This window comes from Eschscholzia californica, unplaced genomic scaffold (genome assembly GCF_041429995.1).
Source record: "Eschscholzia californica isolate CP2 unplaced genomic scaffold, dmEscCali1.0.p SCAF_4, whole genome shotgun sequence".
NCBI classification, from domain to species: Eukaryota; Viridiplantae; Streptophyta; class Magnoliopsida; order Ranunculales; family Papaveraceae; genus Eschscholzia; species Eschscholzia californica.
Genome location: NW_028238461.1, coordinates 7,717,007 through 7,738,711, shown reverse-complemented (window position 1 = coordinate 7,738,711; position 21,705 = coordinate 7,717,007). Strand labels below are relative to the sequence as shown.

The window sequence follows — 21,705 nt, the reverse complement described above, 5'->3', positions numbered from 1 at the left end:
ACTGAGATAAAATAGAAAGAGAGGAAGAAAAGGAAAGATAGAAGAAGGAGGAAACCGACTAATTAATGCTATATAAGGAGAAGAAGCCGAGAGGAGAAATCATCCTCCATTAAACGATCAAATCCGAGGTAGAGAGAGAGAGAGAGTTTGGAAGTCTTTTCTGTTTCTTCTTCTTCTTTATTCTTCTCTTAGTGACAGAGAGAGGTTTATATTGAAATAAGAGAGAGAGAAAGACATTGTTTGTAGAGAGAGAAAGAGATTGAATAATTTAAAAACCTCCATTAATCTCATCTTTTTCTTCTTCTTTCTTTATCATTACTGTTAGAGAGAGAAAGAGAGTGTTTCTGGTTTGTTTAGAGAGAGAAAGAGAGAAGTTTGGAAAGAGAAATAAGAGAAAACAGAGAAGGAAAAGAAAAACCAGGGAAGGAAAATTATTTTCTCACCTGGAAATCGTTTCCGGGAAGACGAGAAAATAATTTTTCCTAAGGTTCTGTTTGGCTGCGCAGAAGGAAAAAAAGGCGAAAAAAGGTGTTTTCTATCCGATTCTTTTTCTCTTATCATTAATCCAACCATGTCTTTGATATTCATGGGTTTCTAACTCTCCCACTAGGGTAAAGGATGAAACCCTAACATAATTATTTAATTTCTAATATTTTATTTATTTTATTATCTCTTTTATGTGCTTTAATGTTTTATAAATTAGCCGTACTTCGGTTAGTCTAATCAACTAACAACTTGGTTCTTAATTGTATGATATTTTAAGTGAAGTGGGTTATGACTCTAGGTAATTAAAGACGATCCTTTATTGCTTTATTTTCCGAAAATTGAAGATTGAATTCTAACAATTTTTGAGTTATCGAAAGAGAGATAATAGTTTAAATTTAATATTAGGTTTGAATATGATTGTTAGAGGTGAATTCCGATATCCTAGATCTACCAAATATAACTTTCCATTACAACTTTATTTTGTCTTTTAAGTTTCAATTCTTAATTTCCCAAATTACCCTTAAAAATCAAATATTTACTTTTCTAGCTTATTAGTCAATTTTAGGTTTAGGTTTAATTCCGAACAATTCTCCGTGGGATCGACCTCGTTTTACTTTCCATATTTACATACGGTTCGTGCACTTGCGAGTTTAATTTGATCTAGTTAGCCTAGTATTTAGGTTCACTAGATTTCACATCAAGTTTTTGGCGCCGCTGCCGGGGATTTGTTGTTAGGAATTGTTTCTAAATTTGGAGTTGATTTTTAAACTAGTTAGTTTAGGAATTTATTTGCTTTCTAAAAAGAAAAAAAAATCACAAAAATATTTTATTTCTAAATTTTTTTTTTTAGGAACTTTCTAAATTCTGCTTTTTTGTGATTGTTTCAGATTTAGCAAGAAAAAAAAAAAAAGAAACCTCGGATTCAAACACTTAAGGAAAGAGTGGTCCGGGTCGTCTGCAAAGGTCATCGCCCGTCTGGAACGGGAGGTAATTTTTCTGATCACCCACGAATCTCCTGTAAGTGGGTAATTGTGTGAATTTGTTTGCCTCATTGTTTTGCCGAACTGTTTAGTGTAAGCATTCTAGTAAGGGCACAAACCCAGTTACAAGATAGGAGTTCGGATTTCATCACCGTTCTCTTGCCCATTTAGGAAACAACATTCACGATCCTAAGCCTCGTTAATAATTAAAATCTGATTTAGACAGCAACCCTAGGGTATCGAGCTCATAGGACCTTCAAAACCAACTCGGGAACTCGATTTTTATCTAGGCATTCTCAGAGGAAAGTGTGTGAGCAATTCTTGTCAAAAAGGCCGCCTCGAGAAGAGGAAACGTTTGCCAAAGGAAGACGGCTATCACAACGTTCATCGTTGGCTGTCTTCCTGGAGAATTGTTTACCAACTACTCTGATCGAGTAACCTTTATAACAGTCAGAGTTCAAGTGTTGTGGCGAAATAGGAGCTGTCTAGATTATTAGGCAAATCTGACAAGCCATTCACTAAATCTATATCTAATAACTTGTTGCTAGATTCTGTTTAGGTTGCTTGGTGGAGTCAGCTTGATTGTGTTTGTTTCCTTAGGATCTTAGTAGTGAGTCCGTGGTTTTTAAAAAAAAAAAAAAAAAAAAAAAAAAAAGGACCAATAGAAAGGAATCAAGTGTAGTTTTTGCAAGTGTCAATTCCCATCTTGTGATCGTGCCTGACCATCATGGCACATTTTTCTAATGGTTGGACGTACCCTGTTGATGATGATGACCTTGATCTAAAGGGACCCGTCATCAACAGAACTGATATAACCTTAAGTGAATACCAACAGTTGCGTAAAGACTGGCTTAACCGACGTGGTACGACTCTAAGAGATTATCAACGACTTAACGAGGGGAATAGGCTAGTTGAGCCTAACCGAACTGGTATGACCCTAGGAGAGTACCAACAAATGTGTAGAGACGAGCTTAACCGACCTGGTATCACATTTGGAGATTATCAACAAATGTCTAGAAACAGTTCGATTAGTGAGTGGAGTAGACGAGAACATGATCGATCTCGTATGACATTAGGAGAACACCGACAAATGTATAGAGATGGTCAGATTAGTGATGGATATGGTCCGACACCAAATATGTATGAGAGACCTTATAGTCCACACTATTTAGAGACCAATGACTTTAGAGGGAGGTATGATCCTAATATGTACGGTAGGAGTTATGATCAAGAGTCTTCATTTAATTATACTAGTGAGCCTTATTATGAGGAGACTCTCGAGGATAGATCCCAAACAGAGTCTAAGAGTCATGTTACTGAGATGATGACGCAATTTGCGACTCAAATGCAGCAGGAGATTGAGTCCATGGCTCAGCAGGTAAAAATGCCCAAGTCACAGCCATTCGTCGACGAGGAAGGGGTTTCACCACCCCAAACTCAAGAGGGTACTAGGAACGCTGACGAGGGTAATACGTCTAACCCTAGTACTAAGTTAAATGTCGATGAATTTACTAATAGTACCCAGGAATCTGAACAGATTGATGACCTTATGGTCTCTTTACCTCGATCCTTATCGTCTCATTATAATAATACTCTACCAGACTTTGATGTTCAGGATGATGGCTCTATGAGCAAGGGTGACACAATTTTGAACTTTCTGACATTTGATACTTGTAAGGAGTCAGCCTTAGATGAAAAGCTAGGAAGGCATGATATTATGAATAACTGCGAGGCGGCAGATGTCTTTGAGGACATTGATGACGCTAGAGACATGTTGGATAGTTTGTCAGACTGTTTACCTAAGGAAATCATGGACCTTGACGTGGTCCCCGAGCATATTGCCTTACCCTTAGAGTCGAGTTTGACCTTTCACATGGTCTCAGACTCGGTTGTTGATCCCTTTTGGGACACTTCAGATGTCTCCTCGATAACGTCTATGGAAATAGTGGATATTCTATCCACTAAACTTGCAGATGACTTTCTGCCTTCAACAGATATATTGGCCCTTCATTGTTATGTCGATCCTTTTGATAACTTTCTAGACGTTGGTCCTAGTATTTATAGTTACTTAATGGACTGTGCATCCATTAAGTTTGGGGATTGCCCCTCTTCTTTGATAATCTCACACGCACTCTCTGTAATTCACAAAAATGTGAGACTATCATTTACTGAAAAATTTGTGTTCTGGGTGGACCCACAGATGTATCGAATATTGGTTTACAGTTAATCACATATCTGTAATCCAGTAGGTATAATTCTTCTATTTTTTTCGAGTCATCTGTTTCGTCTGGCTGAAGACGTTAAACTTAGCGCTTTTTGGGAGGCAACCCATGCAGAGGACGCTGAATCGGGTAATATCTCTCCCTTCATCCTGTTATTTTTGCATAGTCTTCAGAACATTGAGGACAATGTTCGGTTTAAGTTTGGGGATGGGAATTGAACTTTCGTCCTTCATTTCAAAAATTAAAAAGGGGTCAAATTTTTAATAGTTATAAAGTCTAGTTGGTTAGACTGTCTGCTTGCTAAGGGTTTGTTCATGAAAGTTGAGTCTTGAAATTGTGTGTGCACCAGCCATGTGAGTGTTAGATAGGTGAAGAGTAGACACTTTTGAGAGAACCTGATTAATCATTAGTGGAGACTTAACCAATGTGAGAATCTGAGCCTTTCTTTTAGCTTTGAGTGATCTCTTCTGCATTAATTCCGAGTAGAATGAAGAGCTACTCAACCTCGCAATACTAAAAAGAACTCAGATGATCTCCTGAGTTCAAATTTCACAACCACTAAGGGTGTCATCAGGAATGCAAACCTTTCTCTTGTAGTCTGAGAAGCTTGGTAACTGTGTCAACTAGAGGAAAATAGGAACTTCATCTACCAGTTAGAATTCTGAGAATAAGACATGAAAGTGAAAATAAAGAGAATTGAACTCAAGAAGGAAGTAATCAAGTCAAAATCAAAATCAAATCAAAATCAAGGTCAAGTCAAAGTGAAAAAAAAGAATGAAAAAAAAAAGAGTTCTTGAAGTGACTAGCCCATGAAAGAAAAAAAAAAAGAGAAAAAAAAAGAGAAAAAAAAAAAGAAAAAAAAAAAGAAAAAGAAAAAAATGGCTATCCCTTGAAGAAAGAAAAAGAAGGGAAAAAGTGTTTGTTTGATTTAAGTATTTATCCCTTGAAAAAGTTCTTGAAGATCTGAAGAAGTCGAGTTTGTCTATTGACCTCTAGAAAACAAGGTTAGAAAGTAGATTAGGTGAGAAGAGTAGGTTAGCTTCCCCATCCCGTAGTAGTGGTTGTTTCCTTTCTATGAGATCAGTCGTTCGTAAAAAAATTCTAGTCCAGCTTTTATAATGTGTTGAGTTTTCTTTCATACTCATACTCACACATTGAGTGAACCAATCCTGAGTGATTTGAATTTTTGAGTGTATGACCGTGAGGCAGCAGTCGAGGCGAAATGTATTAAGTGGTAATCGAGGTCTTGTCTGTTCAGAACCGAAATGATATTCACAATGGCTTGTCACATGCACTTAGAGTCTTGATTACTAGTGAGTGCATTTTTAGCTTTTGGATGGTTTGATTAACTTAGATTGCATTTCTATTAGCCTTCAAAAATCTCTTGGATAAATAAGTCCGGATCATGTATTTTTACACCCTTCTTGATTTTTGAAATGTTGAATTTTGTGGGTATATTCACTGCAAACCCTCACGAGACAAAACTCGTCCACTAGGGGGAACCTAGGGGTTTAACGGCTTGTTGCACGTGCTAAGTGCAATCGTGATTCCCTACGAAAGTGGTGAATTAGGTTTAGTTTTATTTTTCTGTTTTGCTCGAGGACTAGCAAAATCTAAGTTTGGGGATGTTTGATGAGACATGAAAATGTCCCATCTTAGTCTCTTAAATTGGATAAGTTAGTCTATCTAGGGCAAAGTACTCTCATGAATTACCTCTTTTTCTACTCAGGTACCTTTTTCAGAGTTAAGTGTGCAAAACGGATAAAAGTCGGAGAAATGCAGACTAGGGGTATTTTGGTCATTTGTTGATTCTGATTTCATGATCATTATTAGTGCTCGGATGGAAAGTAGAGTCCAAGACGAACCCGTAGGTGAAAACGGAAGTCAAATCGAAGTTCGGATGAGCAAATTATAGCGAGTCAAAGTTCGGGTCAATTTCAATGGACCAAGAGTCAAGAGGGGCGCGCATCCAGCAAAGTAATCGGAGGGACAAGAAACAAAGTGGGCTACTTTCGGTCAAGCGAAGGGGTACACCGAGCTTTAAGTCACCTCGGATGACGTCATCGTCATCATCTTCTTCTTCCTTATAACCGAGAGCTGCTAAAAAAACCCCGATGGCCGACTTCTTCTTTTCTCAACCGACTGAGATAAAATAGAAAGAGAGGAAGAAAAGGAAAGATAGAAGAAGGAGGAAACCGACTAATTAATGCTATATAAGGAGAAGAAGCCGAGAGGAGAAATCATCCTCCATTAAACGATCAAATCCGAGGTAGAGAGAGAGAGAGAGTTTGGAAGTCTTTTCTGTTTCTTCTTCTTCTTTATTCTTCTCTTAGTGACAGAGAGAGGTTTATATTGAAATAAGAGAGAGAGAAAGACATTGTTTGTAGAGAGAGAAAGAGATTGAATAATTTAAAAACCTCCATTAATCTCATCTTTTTCTTCTTCTTTCTTTATCATTACTGTTAGAGAGAGAAAGAGAGTGTTTCTGGTTTGTTTAGAGAGAGAAAGAGAGAAGTTTGGAAAGAGAAATAAGAGAAAACAGAGAAGGAAAAGAAAAACCAGGGAAGGAAAATTATTTTCTCACCTGGAAATCGTTTCCGGGAAGACGAGAAAATAATTTTTCCTAAGGTTCTGTTTGGCTGCGCAGAAGGAAAAAAAGGCGAAAAAAGGTGTTTTCTATCCGATTCTTTTTCTCTTATCATTAATCCAACCATGTCTTTGATATTCATGGGTTTCTAACTCTCCCACTAGGGTAAAGGATGAAACCCTAACATAATTATTTAATTTCTAATATTTTATTTATTTTATTATCTCTTTTATGTGCTTTAATGTTTTATAAATTAGCCGTACTTCGGTTAGTCTAATCAACTAACAACTTGGTTCTTAATTGTATGATATTTTAAGTGAAGTGGGTTATGACTCTAGGTAATTAAAGACGATCCTTTATTGCTTTATTTTCCGAAAATTGAAGATTGAATTCTAACAATTTTTGAGTTATCGAAAGAGAGATAATAGTTTAAATTTAATATTAGGTTTGAATATGATTGTTAGAGGTGAATTCCGATATCCTAGATCTACCAAATATAACTTTCCATTACAACTTTATTTTGTCTTTTAAGTTTCAATTCTTAATTTCCCAAATTACCCTTAAAAATCAAATATTTACTTTTCTAGCTTATTAGTCAATTTTAGGTTTAGGTTTAATTCCGAACAATTCTCCGTGGGATCGACCTCGTTTTACTTTCCATATTTACATACGGTTCGTGCACTTGCGAGTTTAATTTGATCTAGTTAGCCTAGTATTTAGGTTCACTAGATTTCACATCAAAACAGTACTCATTTCATTAGTAGAAATACTTTGCTTTACTATCAAATCTCGTGTACTTTGCAATAAAGTACATATAATTTACGTATATCTTCATGTTCTTACCATTATGTATATAATTTACGTATAAGTGCACTTAAATTATGTATTATTTATTTACCATTACGTGTACTTTTCACCCAAAACAGTAGCCTTGATAAGTTTACCAAACTACTCAAAACCATCAAATGTTGTCAAAATTTGACAAACATTATATATAATTTACGAAACTATACATGTAGTTTATAATACAATATATGATTTTTTTTTTCTTTAATGTATGTGTATTTATGTGTGTAGATTTGATATACCAGATGAAATTTCAAAGAGAATCATCAAATCAAAGTGAGTTAACGAAACTAATGGAGAGTACATGGATGGGCACCATTTTTGAACCAAAGAAGATTTTGTACTTTTTTTTTGTAACAGAAGTAAAGGATGTGTAATGTAAAACAAATTATGTGTAACGAAAAAGAAATTATGTGTAATTTGCATACATTTGATAAATTATGTTGTATACTTGACAAATGATGGTTTCCTCATCATAAATAATACATAATTTACGTATTTGTTTCATAATTTGTATTCTATGTGTATTTATGTATGAGTAAAAACGAAAACATATGTTGCTTTAATATTCCCAGAAAAATATACTATTTTCAAATATGAAAGTTAAGTGAGAGAAAATGATATATATGTTTTGTATATTAACCCCCAAATCACGCTAAATTGATCCTACAAAATATACTATTTCCAAATCTGAAAGTTAAGTGAGAGAAAATTGATTTGAATCGAAAAAAATTTACATAGTAAGAGAGAGAAAATTGATTTGGTTTCCAAATCTGTAAAGAGAGAGAAAATTGATTTGGTTACGATTTTTGTTTTGAATTGATTTGGAAATAAATTTGCTTTTTAAAACGGTTATAAGATAGAGAAAAATCATCTTCGGATTTATACGTTAGCTGCTTTAAATCCCCTAAATCACGCCCACATTAGAAACATTTCTAAATTCACCCTGGAAAATTAAAAATCCCGTGATTTTTGTAGGAGGGACATGGACGGTAGTTATCTCATAAAGAATGGGTTATTATGTCCATAATGTAAAAGGACTAAATATCCATGTTTTGGGAAGATTGGATCATAAACCTTTTTTGAATATTACTTTGGTCTATATAACCATGGACCCTTTTGAAAACCTGGTGTAATAGTAAATAAGCAAGAAAGTCATTTTGAAAAGTACATGGTTAGATTTAAGAAAACTTGGTAAAAAATATTTATAAATAAAAGGTGGATATGAAATTCGATTATGAAAACCTGATAAAAAGTGTAATTATTGTTGTAGCGACAATCCTACGTCGGTAGTCAGAAGAAGTGTGGTGTTCCTTTTAAGAGGATAAACACCCTTTCATGGTGAGACCTTTTAAAACTGTGAGGACCAGGTGTGTCAAAGCGGACAATATCACTAACAGCCTAGGAAAGTGGTCTGCACCATCTTATAACACGTTATCAACACGATTCGCTCTACTGTCATGTGGTCTTGGGAGGGTGGGTTGTGAAAACAACCCATATCGGTGATGAGACGGAGTGTGGTGTTCCTCTTAAGAGGATAAGCACCCTTCCGTAGCGAGGTCTTTAAAACCGTGAGGCCCATGTATGCCAAAGCAGACGGAATCACTAGGTCTGCACCATCCTATAACAATTGTAACACCAAATTTTTAAGTTCCTCTCACCGGGTGAACCCCAAAGTTCCGACGGGGGCGCGTCAAATTTTTGGCACGTAACAAGAGGGCGGCTGTACGGGTTCTTATCCAGCTTCCGTTCAGAACGTGCTCGAGTTGGTGATAAGACGAAAACTGCACCCACCAGAATCTTTCTCTGAGTTAGCGAGAAGGAAGATGGCTTTTTCTTCAGTAATGGCTTCCAAAACCCTTCTTGTCCAAAACCCTAATCTGAAACCATTTTCTTCACACCATAAAGGTATCCGGTTGAATCAAGTAAGCTGTATCTCTAACATCACTTATCCCAAAATCGTTTTGCACAAACCCAAGTTACCCTACAATCGTCTTCCCCTTCCAATTGCCCTTCCAATTCGAAGAATTAGGGTTTCTGCTTCATCAACATCATCCCCTACAGTTCCAACAACCAATTCATCAAAGACCTCTGATACACTTCCTTCCAATCTTCTGACCGGTTCAACTCGTTCAATCACTACTATCTTAGCAATTGCCATCTCTATTTCAAAATTACTTGCAAATGTAATACAAGGAGTTTCCTTCAAACTAAAGGAGGTTTGCTTGAACCCTACTGTTGGAACTTTGTTCTTTGCTTCCCTTCGTGATCGTCCTAGTGGGTATCTGAATACACCATTAACTGTTGTTGCTTCTGGAATGGCTAAATGGCTTGATATTTACAGTGGGGTTTTGATGGTTAGGGTTTTACTCAGTTGGTTCCCTAACATCCCATGGGATCGTCAACCTCTTTCTGCAATTAGGGATTTGTGTGATCCTTATTTGAATCTATTCAGGAATATTATCCCTCCGATTTTCGATACTCTTGATGTTAGTCCTCTTCTTGCATTTGCTGTTTTGGGTACTCTTGGTTCAATTCTTAATAACAGCAGGGGAACTTATTGAAGTAAAAGAAGACAAGTTATCGAGCTCGATTATGGATTTTGAATTAGCTAATGGAGGATGAGTAAGTTTCACAGTTCTTTTTTATGATTAATGTAATAGTAGTTTTGAGCAAAATATATTCGTCGGATTCTATATTTGAATACATAATGATGGTTGTTTAATGGTTTAAGCTTTATGGTTTTGTTTAAAGTTAAGTATCATTTTAGCACTATGTCTAATTAGTAGTTTCTTATTGTTCTACGATGGACGGGCATGTAGCCTTGCGAAAGCGTTAATTGTACTACGCGAACTTACTAACTAACCTAAAGAGGAAACTCAAAAGTTGGGTTCGAATGGGCCCTCGGCCTAATTCTCGTCCCTTTCTCCATTAGAAGGTCTTACAGTTGGTATGTGGCCCCCTAATGGTTAGTAGTTACAAACATAAATAGACCTATGATTAAAGTTAAAATTAAGAACTAAATGCATTAAACGAAACGATAATAAATGATGAAGAAGAAAAGTAATACATTACAACCAAGGGTTTTAATTCATTGATTCAAAGATGAATAATAACAAGAGTGCGCCTTTTTATAGGGTCGACTAGACTTCATTTGACAACCATTTAATATAACTAAAAACCTAGTCAACCCAAAGGGAGGATAGTGTTTCCATTGGTTCAACCATTAGTTTTACTGTTTTAGGTTTCAAGAAATAGATTTACACCTTCTCCATGCTGTAAGCATGTTAGAAAGCCTTGTTTTCCCTAATTTCGTGGAAAAGCACCTCTGAGAGTTTTTGGAGAAGCATATCAAGGAGTGCATGGAATGCAGGAAATGCCCAACCAAGGATTGCTAAAAGTGTTTGAAGAACATCGCAGTTGGTTTTCAGAATTACTCTATTACCTACGACTAAATAAGCGGATATCTTCGTACCTGGAACCAGGGTATAAATGCACTTTCTTAGAAAACAGGAATGTTCAAGAATTCATTCCTGTACGTACATGTCCTAGAAACTAGAAAGTTCAGATGGTGGCTGTCATAGCTTTAACATTATTTACTGATGAATCTCACAGTCTACACACATGCGGTTTTGAGGAGGGAGAGAGAGAGAGCAGTTGCAATCTCTTCTATCTAGCTTCCAGTGCTGAAATGGTTACATGATTCTCTGAACTCCCATCTGCACTTGTGTCAAACCAATTCCTTTCTATGAAAAAACCTGGCTGTTTAGGTTCCGGTAATATGGAATCTGCAGTACCCATCATGATAACCACAGATAGCATACTTGGCCTGTCTTCTGGCATTTGCTGGACACATAACAAACCCACTTGAATACATCTTAATACTTCTGAAGATATGAAACTCGAGTCCTCCAAACATGGGTCTGTTATTTCCAGAGCTTTGTTTTCTATCCATAATATCCATGCCTAGATCAATTCCACATTGTTATTAGAAACATAATGACCATATATTTAGACAAGACAACATGCCCTTTTCATATCAAGTTTGAACTTACAGAAAATAGGTTCCTTATGATTGTAGTTCGAATAATTAATGCTTTAGAATTGAAATTTGTACTTACATGTCCTATAAGGTTATGATGGTGGTCTTCATGGAAAAACCCTCTGTTCCTCTTGCCACTTACTATCTCTAGCAGTAAAACACCAAAGCTGAAGACATCAGATTTCATAGAAAAGTTTCCATCTATTGCATATTCAGGAGGCATGTAACCACTGCACATGAAGTTGAGGATAAGTCGAGTAGTTAACTAAGTGATGCGTCAGTGTTTACAACCCTAAGCGTAAGTCTTGAAGGAGGTGAAGTGGCTGAGTGTGAGAGTACTTACTATGTCCCAACTACTCGCTTCGTCTCTGCTTCAGTTTGATCTCCTCTAAAAATTCTTGCCAAGCCAAAGTCTGAAATTTTCGGGTTCATGTTGAAGTCTAAGAGAATATTACTAGCTTTAAGATCTCTGTGAATGATTCTCAGTCTCGAGTCTTGATGAAGATAAAGAAGTCCTCTTGCAATACCCGCGATAATGCTTGACCTCTTCTGCCAATCCAATAATTTGCTCTTTTTTTCATCTGTACAAGTTTCTATGAATGTCTATAATTTCTCTTTTATTTAAGATTCATTAGATGATCTGAAAGTTTCAAGTAGAGAATCAATATAGTATCAACAAGTATAAAAGGACAAACCGAAAATGAAGTAATCCAAGCTTTTATTCGGCATGTACTCATAGATTAAAATCCGTTCTTCTCCATGAATGCAGCAACCTAAAAGCTTAACAAGATTTCGGTGTTGCAGTTTGGCAATCATTATGACTTCGTTCTTGAACTCGGTAACTCCTTGTCCGGAATCTTTAGAGAGCCTCTTCACTGCTACTTCTTGTCCCTCTGCTAGCTTACCCTAAAAAGGTTATACAAAGAATGCAAGCATTATGAAATTTCTCCTTCATTTCGTTTTTTGTACATGTATGAAGGAATAATAGATTACCTTGTATACAGGACCAAAACCACCTTTTCCTATCTCATTTGCTTGAGAAAAGTTGTTTGTAGCTGTTTCTACTGTAGTTAAGTCAAATAATGGTAATTCGAGGTCTTCCTCCCGACTCTCCTCACTAATACCTGCTGCTGCTGCTGCTGCAGAGATAAATATGATACATGTTCCGGTGAATTTTGAAAGAGATCTACTTGTGTAGTATTATTCCTTTTAGTCTATCTGTTATCATACTTTTTATGAATATTGTCGTGATTTACCTCCTTTCGTTCGCTTCCTCCAAATTATATAGCAGATGACGAGACAAAAGAGAAATAGTGTTGAGCCAACTGACAGGCCCAATATCCTTCCCACCTTGCTTTTCCTCTTCCTGGTGTTATTGGTTGGTCCTGTACACCAATTACATGGCTACCAATTTAATAGGATATTAAGTTAGACGCGAACATTACACGAAACAACATAACTTCTTTTCGGATACAGTGCACGAGTACAATAGACAATTATATGTCATATATCAACTGCCTTTATTGTAATAGACTCTTTTATGTTAATGTATTCCCTTCAACAAAAAAAAACTGCCTTTGGTACCTTACAAATGATGGATTTCTACCTCTACCGAATATTGATCACCTTCGGGTTATTGGAGTGGGTGTACCACTGCTCGAGCAAGATTCAAGTTCGTAAACAACATAACTTTTATGAGATTATTATGGCTGTTGTTTTTCCTTTTCTTAAGTTCCTTGACTGAATTGTGTCTGTTATGTGTGAGATTTTAGCGAGAATACTAGGGCCGCTGGTATTTACATAGCTATAAGAAGCAATTTACAGAGTTGTATATTTAGAGATCATCTTTTTTATATTTATAGAGATATTTTAGTTATAACGCACAACTATTTTGTATTTACAAGTAGGGGCGTTCTCTCCCTACATTATGTTTTGGATAATCTTCATCTCCAAACCCCACTACTGATAACCAATCACCACTCCCGCCATCACAACCACCAACACCCACTCATCACAACCACCACTAAGGCGTAAAACACCACTTCAGAGTTCATTTTTCTTACAACAGTGGATAAGTTTCATTAATGGAGAAGGTTAACGTTAATGAATCTAATTACCAAGAACCACCAGACTCATATAACAATTTTAGATGTAACAACTTTTTGATGGTGATTCTTCAAAACCTAATTCAGATTTTAAGCCAAATTGATTCCTTTATTTTATTTAACAGCCCAAAATTTTGGCAGATGAATGAAAACTTCCGGCCGATGGATGTTTTTATCGGTGAAGATTGTCTATATTGTCCGTTTTTTTTTTAAATTTTGTTTAAAACAGGCGACTGAAATTTTGAAAGTAAGAAGACAGTTTTGAACAGAAGTTTCACAAGAAGTAAATCATACCTTGTTGGCCTAGCAAAACAAAAGAAAGTAAATCATACCTTTCTCAGATGCTGCTAACCTTATATACAAAACTTGCCAAGATTCGTCAGTAAGTTGTCTAATATCAAGAAGCTCACCAAACCAAAGAATACAACCACCATTCCCATTTTCACTAATATTTGAATTTGCATATGCTGTACAAGAACAGTTCCTAGAGCACTCCATCCCACATTCATTAAGACCCATACTCTTATTTATCGAAAAGTTCATCATATCAGGCAATTTCACCCTTTCAATGGATTCAAATTTATCACCATTCTCACATTCAAGTAACGTTCTTCGACTACAACCCACTCTCCAATCGATCACATCTTTCTGCTGTGATTTTGGTACGAAACCTTTTAAACAATCACAAGGTTGGGATTTATTGATATTGCAAAGTCCATTAGTCCCACATTTGTTATAGTTATCACATTGATCTTTTGGTATCTCCAAAAGAGTAGTCCAGTTAAGTGCTTGGTTATCCCATTTGAAGTATCTAAGTTTACCCCAAGGATCCAATTGAAGTCTTGTAATAGACGAATTGGTCTTGTTATGCTCATAGCTAAAGTAAACTTCGGTGTTCGATATAAAAGTGGTTTCCAAAAATGGGTTGGATTTAGAACTTGGAAATGTGCGAAATCGAGTTCCATTCCAGACCCCTGTTCGAAACTCTTTGATTAATCCATTTCGGATAACTAGTTCAGGTAATAATTCAGTAAGATCAAATCCATAAGAATAATCTCCGATCGAAGGATCATCTATGTGTTTCCACGACTTTAAATTCCGATTTAGACCCGTTTTTAGGTCCCATCCTAGCTTCATTCCAGGCAATAAAGTATCAGAAGGATAATCAAAGCTTTCCCATAGATAATTTCTTGAATCATTAAGAATTCCATCTTTAAGGACTAGATTACCAGACTCTAAAAGTTGAACAACTGGATTTTGTACTGTTTTTGATATATTAGTTGACCAAAGAACGTAGTTCGATCCATTAAGAACGATAATATTTCCGTCTTTTGATATAGTAAAAACTCCAGATGAATCTGTGACTGGGTTATTTCGATTAGCTACCCATATAATTGTTCCCGATATTTTATACGTTATACCTAAGAATCGGTTCTTGGTATTAAAGATACTGAAGAAGCCTAGTTCGAAGGTTTGACCCGAAGAAACTAAGGTTTGATTATCAGTAACAGATTGGCTCTTACCTATGGTGTCGACCGCAACGGATATTTCTGAGGAAAACAAGAAATAAGAACATAAGGTAACAAGTAATGGCAGACTTGTCATCTTGAACTCCTTAATCAAAACCTCTCCTTTCTTAACAGTCAAAATGTTCTAATAATTTGTTTATAGAAGATAAGAAATAAATGAATTGGAATTAAGTAGTCTTTCTAAGTTCAAATCTTCAAATATAATAAACAATATCTTAGCTCATTCAAACAAGAAAAACAAGTCTATGGTGACCAGAAATAAGAATAAATACGTCAACAAAAAAAAAAAAAAAAAAAAAGAAATAAGAATAAATAAAGTATTGTAATTGTCACATAAGAATAAAAAGTATTCGTTTGGACCTTCAAATATATCTGAACTCATACCTATGAAGACCTTTTCTCTTTAATTCGGTTAATTTCATTTTGACTCCCTAAACATGACAAATTCACTAGAATGGTTCCCCAAAGATGACCAGCTTCACATTTCCGTTAGTAAACTTTAACTGATGACTTACCTATTCCTTTTTTACCTCTCTTTAAAACTCTTTACCTCCTAATCCTTTGTCACTTTTTTCTTGCAGACGCCAGAGATCGGGCCGGTCACCGACCTTCGACCATCACCGAAAAACAAAAAAAATTCTTCTTCTTTTCCTTTCTCCCCTCCCACCACCACCATTTCCTCCGGTCGGCCAACACCATCTCTCCTCCATTTCTTCTTCTTTCTCTCTTCTTCCCACTTTTTTCTTTTCCATCTCTCTATCTTGGTCTCTTTCTCACTCTTCTGATCTCTCTTTCTCTATCTAGTTTTTATGGAGAGTGGGTTAGTTATTTAGATCTCTCTCACGATTTTTTACTGTAAAATTGGTAGTTTCTAAGATGTAATCCGTCGGAGAAAAAAATAGGGAGAGAAATATGTGGGTAGTTATTCTAACCAATTATGTCTGATTTACATAGATACCCTTCTTTTTTAGTGATTTATCAGATGTAATAAGCCATATTTATACTGAATTCCATAAGAACACTATTCCGCTATTCGTATCATTAAAACTCCTAGGTCATAACTATAAATATAATACTACTTCTAATGATATTTCAATAAATATAATTGATGATATAATATTTGCATAAGTAGATGTAGATCGAACAACACCCCATTGGTTGGTGGACCTTATCTGAATTCAACCTAGTACTTTTGGTAGTACTAGGTTGAATGTGTAAATGAGAGCCTTTAGTATGCGAAGGGATTTTAAATTTAGATAATCTGATTAGTTTCTTTTATTAATAATTGCATAATATTAATATTTTGTATCTCAGACTTTTGACTCTCTGGTTGTCGCATTCTCTTTGTTTTTAGGGTTTGAGTCAGGTTTAAGTACACCCTTTCACAACAAAAAACTATATTTATGTGACAATAAGAAAATAACAAATGTTTGACTCCAAATTTTGAAGGTAGAGGTGTTAAGTGTATATGATTTAGAGCTATGTATATGTCCATTTTAGTAGACTTGTGCATAACCACAAAGTTATTTTGAGTGGGAGGAAGAGAGAGAGGGGAAGAAATAATGGCGGTGGAGGGAGATAGTGGTGGTCGGAGGAAAAGAGAGAAAGATACGGAAAAAATGTCATTAACGATGGTCGTTGGTTAGCGACCATTATCGGAGAAGAGGATGAATGGTGGTGGAGGTTGGAAAAAACTAATGGTGTGTTTGGATGCAGGATCCATGGATTTGTGTATTCATGAACCCAAATGATTATTTTTTTTTTGTTTGGTAACTAAAAAGAATCTTTTCAACAAAAAAAAAGACACTAAAAAGAATCTTAGGATTTTTTATTGTTTGATTTTTTTTATATTGAAAATGCTTCTTAAATTTTTAACTTAACCATTTTATCGGAAATCTTTTTTTTAGGACCGTCTTTTTTGTTTCCCTAAATCATTTTTTCAGAAAAAAAAACGGTTTTGAGGAAAAAAAATATTTTGAGAAATACGATTTTCTGGGAAAACGTTTTCCTGGGGAAAAACGCTTTCTTGAGAAAAAAAAACGTTTTCTTGGAAAAAAAAACTTTTGTGGGAAAAACGTTTTTCGAGAAAAAAAAACCTTTCTCGGGAAAAATAATTTCTGAGATAAACAATTTTTGGAAAAAAATGGTTTTCAGGAAAAAAACATATTCTAAAGAAATGATTTTTGAAATAACAGTTTTTGAAGAAAAAAGCATATTACAATTATTTTGTTGAAAAAAACTAATTTTTAAAGAAATATTATTTTTGGTTGATTATAAGTTTGAAATTTGGGATTTAATAATCTAAAATTCTAGCAAATTTTAGGGGGTAGGGTGAGATTTTGGTTCATTACAAATTTTGAACTTAGGAATCTTTAAAATTCAAGAGTTCTAGGATTTTTGGTAGCCAAACAGGCCAAGTAATCTTGATTCCTACCAATTCCCAAAATAGAAGAATCCTACTTAGGAATCCTGCAACCAAACACACCATAAAATCATTAAGTTTTTCTTTCTTCAACAATCCAACTAGATTCAGATTGCGCCCTACAGGTGTGGTAGAAATCTAGTAATAACAATTAAGTGAAAACTCCCTCAGAAGATCACCCGACTCTTGCAAAACCATGAAATTCTAACCAATAAAAGAAAATCCATTTTCATATTAAAAATTTTACAATATTTCAACCTCTTAGGCTCTTTGAGAAATCTTGAATAATCACTAATCAATCCTATTTTCCGTTGTTAATGTATTAAACTTGTAGTCTTTTCAAAATTTTGGCAATGAGTGAATCTTCTTGATTAGGAGACTTTTCTTGTCTTTGTGGGCTATTTCTCTCTGTACCCGTTTTAGGCCTTTTATGAACCTCGTGAAAGAATTTGGTTATAAATAGTTTTTAGTATATAAATCTCGTTCACTATACATCATATTGTATGTTCCCATAAAATATGAAAACATATTAAGATAGAACCTGAAGATGTAAGGAAATTTGATGAAATATAAAAACAGATCTAAATAGGCGAGATACTTTGAAGAAATGAGAAAATTTTCTGAAGTACAAAATTTTAAAGAGAAATTACAAAATTTTGTCAAATTTTCTGGTATAAAATTTTAATGATAAACAAAACATCTTCTTCTTCCTCATCTTCGACCACCAACTGCATCCACCACCACCACCATTTTCTTCCTCTTCTCCTTCCACCTCCACCATTTTCATTTTCTCCCTTCTAAACCTTTTCTCTCCCCAACTCTCTATTTCTCTCCGCTTCAATGGAAAAACGATCTTCCTCTTCGTTTGCTTCTTCTCTTGATTCCCTTTCCTTATTATAACATTCACATTGTTGTGATGTTAAAAAAGTGAGCATTAGGCTCATCAAGTTTGGGCTTAAATCTAATAAAATATTAAATTCATGTCTACAGAATTTAAAACATATAGCAATGAGTTGAAAGAGTCTAACCATTGTATTTAGAATTTTTGGGCCTATAGCCAAAAAAACGGGTCTTAATAGCAGATATAGTCCTCTCTAATCCTATAAAGGGTTTTCAAAAACAAAAAAAAATAATATAAATGGAGATCTAGTCCATTTGGTCTCATCTAGAGAGAAAACACAAATCCCTAGATTACATATTAATTTATAATACCTATACTAACCTTCTTTATATATAAAATCTGATTTACATTCTAAAATCCAAAATATCTTTTTTTCATTTTTATCTCCACATTCTCTCTCAAATCACGTTTAAATTCAAAGTAACCACTATCTTCAATATCTTCCGTAACTGAAATCTGGAAACTTTCTCTCTCTAAAAACGAAAGCTCCAATAAACCTCCATTAAACTCACCAGCAACAGTACAAACCTCTATTGTTTCATCTTCATTACATCATTAGTCTAAAAACCTCCATTGTTTATCAGATTTTAAACTGTGAAACTCTTTGTTCAACCCATTGATAAGATCTAATATTGCTTCTCAGGTTAAAGAATCATATTCTCTTTCTCTAAAAACATCAGATTTTGACAGAAATCTTGTTTGAATCTGTTTAACTTTGATTATTATTTCATTAACATACTCGATTTGCTATTTATTTTCTCTCTCTAAGATATTCATAACTGTTTATGATCTTGATGTTTAATCCCTCTTTACTGATTCCTTCAAATCGATTATGTTTTGTTTTCATCCGATTATTATATCATTTTTCATTAGATTTAGGTTTAAGCTTCTTGATTTTCTGATATTTCTTCACCTCAGATCTTTGGTTTCGTACAATTTTATGAACCAGGTGTTATTTCGTACCTTTATCATAATAGAATATACAATATGGGTAATTTACAGTAAATTTTCATACTTTCTAGTACATTACGCAAACATCTTCCGAACCATATTTTTATAAGACTATGTAAAATACGCGTAATTTGTTATACATTATATATAATTTATAATAAATTTTAAAATATCGTATAAGTGCACATAAATTATGTATTATTTATTTACCATTACGCGTACTTTTCACACAAAACATTAGCCTTGTTAAGCTTACCAAACTACTCAAAACCTTCAAATATTGTCAAAATTTGACAAACATTATACATAATTTACGGAACAGTACATGTAGTTTATAATACAATATATGATTTTTTTTTAATGTATGTGTATTTATGTATGTAGATTTGATATAACAGATGAAATTTCAAACAGAATCATCAAATCAAAATAAGTCAACGAAACTAAAACCTGATGGCTCAGATAAAATATTTACTAAAGTTGGTCAGTTGTTTCCTGGTGGTGCAAAAACATTTGGATATGTTCTTCGACAATATAGTGTAATTGTTGTTTGTCCTACTCAAGACTACAAATGGAGAGTACATGGATGAGCACCATTTTTAACCATAGAAGATTTTGTACGTTTTTTTAGTAATAGAATGTAAACGATGTGTAATTTATTAAACAATACCCACATACATTTGATAAATTACGTTGTATACATGACAAATGATGGTTTTCTTGTCATAAATAACACATAATTTACGTATTTGTTTCATAATTTGTATTCGATGTGTATTTATGTATGAGTAAAAACGAAAACAAATGCTGCTTTAATGTTCTCAGAAATATATATTATTTCCAAATTTGAAAGTTTAGTGAGAGAAGGTGATATATATGTTTTGTATATCCAGGGGCGGACCCACGTAGGGTCCCGTGGGGGCACGTGCCCCCATGGGTCTTAAGGCTTCTCTACTTGTTTGCTTAACTAATCGTCAATACTGAGTGCCTTACCAAAAATAGCATAGGACCTATGTTGCAAAGATGGTAAATGATGAAGCGTACGGCTAAACAGGTCTGAGGTTCAAATCTTACCTCAACGTCAAATTTTTAGCTTTTCTTAAGTTTGCTTTTTTATTCACAGTTTGGACCCCTGACTTCTGAGATCTTTCCCTTTAGCCCCTTCACATTTTTTATACATTCAAATTCTCCCTTTTTTGTTTGTGTTCATTAAACTCTATTTGGACTCTTTCAACAAAAAAAGAAATCTATTAGGACTGTTTTGTGGCCTCCATATATTATCTTTATGCACTCATTATCATTTTTTTCTACTTCTATTTATTTTTTGGAAAATATTTTTCTCATGTAACTTATATTCTCACACCTTCTTGCGTTTTCTTATATAGAAGATACGTTGTGATTATATTTTTGAAGATTAAAGTTATCTAATATCTTCTACTTAAGTTTTTCTTTTAATAATTAAAGTGTCTATAAGGCCAATGATGTATGTTGAGACGGGAGCCAAAACAACTCACGAATTAGTGACAACTAATTTGGTTACGAATTAGTGACAACTAATTTGGTGACGAATTAGTGACAACTAATTTGTTAGTGACAACTAATTTGGTTACGAATTAGTGACAACTAATTTGGTTACGAATTAGTGACAACTAATTTGGTTACGAATTAGTGACAACTAATTTGGTTGAGAGTGTCAATATAACATATGGGCCAATCGATACCGAAATACGGATCTCTCGCTATGAGTTATGGATAAGGATCAATAGGTTCACTGGCTTCATTAACTGCTTTTTTTCGAACGGTAACTGCAATTGGATTTTCAATAGGGCCGCATCTCGATCAGTTGCTGGGCTGGGGACTCTGCCTCTAGTGGATTTAGAACCGGGCTACGCCTCTCAAACTGAAAGGAATGCCGCTAGCTAAAGGAACAAGATATGCTCGGGGGTTGCCCCTCAAACAGGCTATGCTACTTACTTTTTTTAGGCTCTACGAAATCATTAGTTTGAACAACACCTCAAGATTTTCTAACATGTCAGTTATAAGACAATACCTTGACTACTGTTAGTAAAGATTGCTAATGTAGCTTTATACTCTGCGATTAATTGTGCTATTTGTTTATTCTTCGTATCTATTATAACTAAAAGTGCCCTCATACTACAAACAGCGTGGGTCCGCCACTATGTATATCAACCCCCAAATCACGCTAAATTGATCCCAGAAAATATACTCTATCCAAATTTGAAAGTTAAGTGAGAGAAAATTGATTTGAATCGAAAAAAAATTACATAGTAAGATAGAGAAAATTGATTTGGTTTCCAAATCTGTAAAGAAGAAAGAGAAAATTGATTTGGAAATATCCGTGGTGATGGTGTTTTGTTTTGGTTAGGGTTTTAATTTTTTATTGATTCGGATAATAGGAAAGAGAAAACTTGATTTCTAAATCTGTTTAGAGAAGAGAGAAATTATGATTTGTTTCAACCCATTTTTTGCTAATAAATCCCCCAAATCACGTCCAAATCTATCTTTTCAAAACGCGTGAAATTTGAGCGTGGGACATTGACGATTCTGTGTTTAGAAAGTAAGGGTTTTTATGTCAATAATGTAAAAAGACTAAATATCCATATTTTGGGAAGA

At 34.6% G+C, this 21,705-nt stretch overlaps 1 protein-coding gene and 1 pseudogene across 4 annotated transcripts; one reads left to right on the top strand and one right to left on the bottom strand.

The window, feature by feature from the left end:
- The first annotated feature begins 8,807 nt into the window (after positions 1-8,807).
- Positions 8,808-12,423, top strand: LOC147542228 (ylmG homolog protein 1-2, chloroplastic pseudogene; annotated as a pseudogene). 2 transcript variants are annotated; one of them, XR_015223758.1, is made up of 3 exons: positions 8,808-9,746; positions 11,968-12,077; positions 12,168-12,423. The product of XR_015223758.1 is annotated as a ylmG homolog protein 1-2, chloroplastic pseudogene, transcript variant X1 (transcript). The 2 variants fall into 2 exon arrangements; XR_015223759.1 differs by having other exon boundaries at positions 11,933-12,077.
- LOC147542227 (G-type lectin S-receptor-like serine/threonine-protein kinase At4g27290) lies at positions 10,189-14,993 on the bottom strand. 2 transcript variants are annotated; one of them, XM_086636538.1, is made up of 7 exons: positions 13,601-14,993; positions 12,420-12,548; positions 12,157-12,302; positions 11,859-12,069; positions 11,507-11,744; positions 11,243-11,393; positions 10,189-11,087 (listed from the first exon to the last, which is right to left on the bottom strand). In XM_086636538.1, the coding sequence occupies exons 1-7, from the start codon at positions 14,871-14,873 to the stop codon at positions 10,791-10,793; spliced, it is 2,445 nt and encodes an 814-aa protein (XP_086492664.1). In that variant the 5' UTR covers positions 14,874-14,993; the 3' UTR covers positions 10,189-10,790. The 2 variants fall into 2 exon arrangements, with proteins under 2 accessions (XP_086492664.1, XP_086492665.1); XM_086636539.1 differs by having other exon boundaries at positions 12,157-12,299; positions 13,601-14,979.
- Between the last annotated feature and the right edge of the window lie 6,712 nt (positions 14,994-21,705).

What these genes read in the sequence shown, in the direction of transcription:
- LOC147542227 (XM_086636538.1), bottom strand. Translation starts at nt 14,873, where the DNA reads ATGACAAGTCTGCCATTACTTGTTACCTTATGTTCTTATTTCTTGTTT. An exon ending in GTTAGCAGCATCTGAGAAAG is followed by an intron (nt 12,549 to 13,600) that starts GTATGATTTACT and finishes ATTGGTGTACAG; the next exon opens with GACCAACCAATAACACCAGG. An exon ending in GAGGAAGCGAACGAAAGGAG is followed by an intron (nt 12,303 to 12,419) that starts GTAAATCACGAC and finishes TTATCTCTGCAG; the next exon opens with CAGCAGCAGCAGCAGGTATT.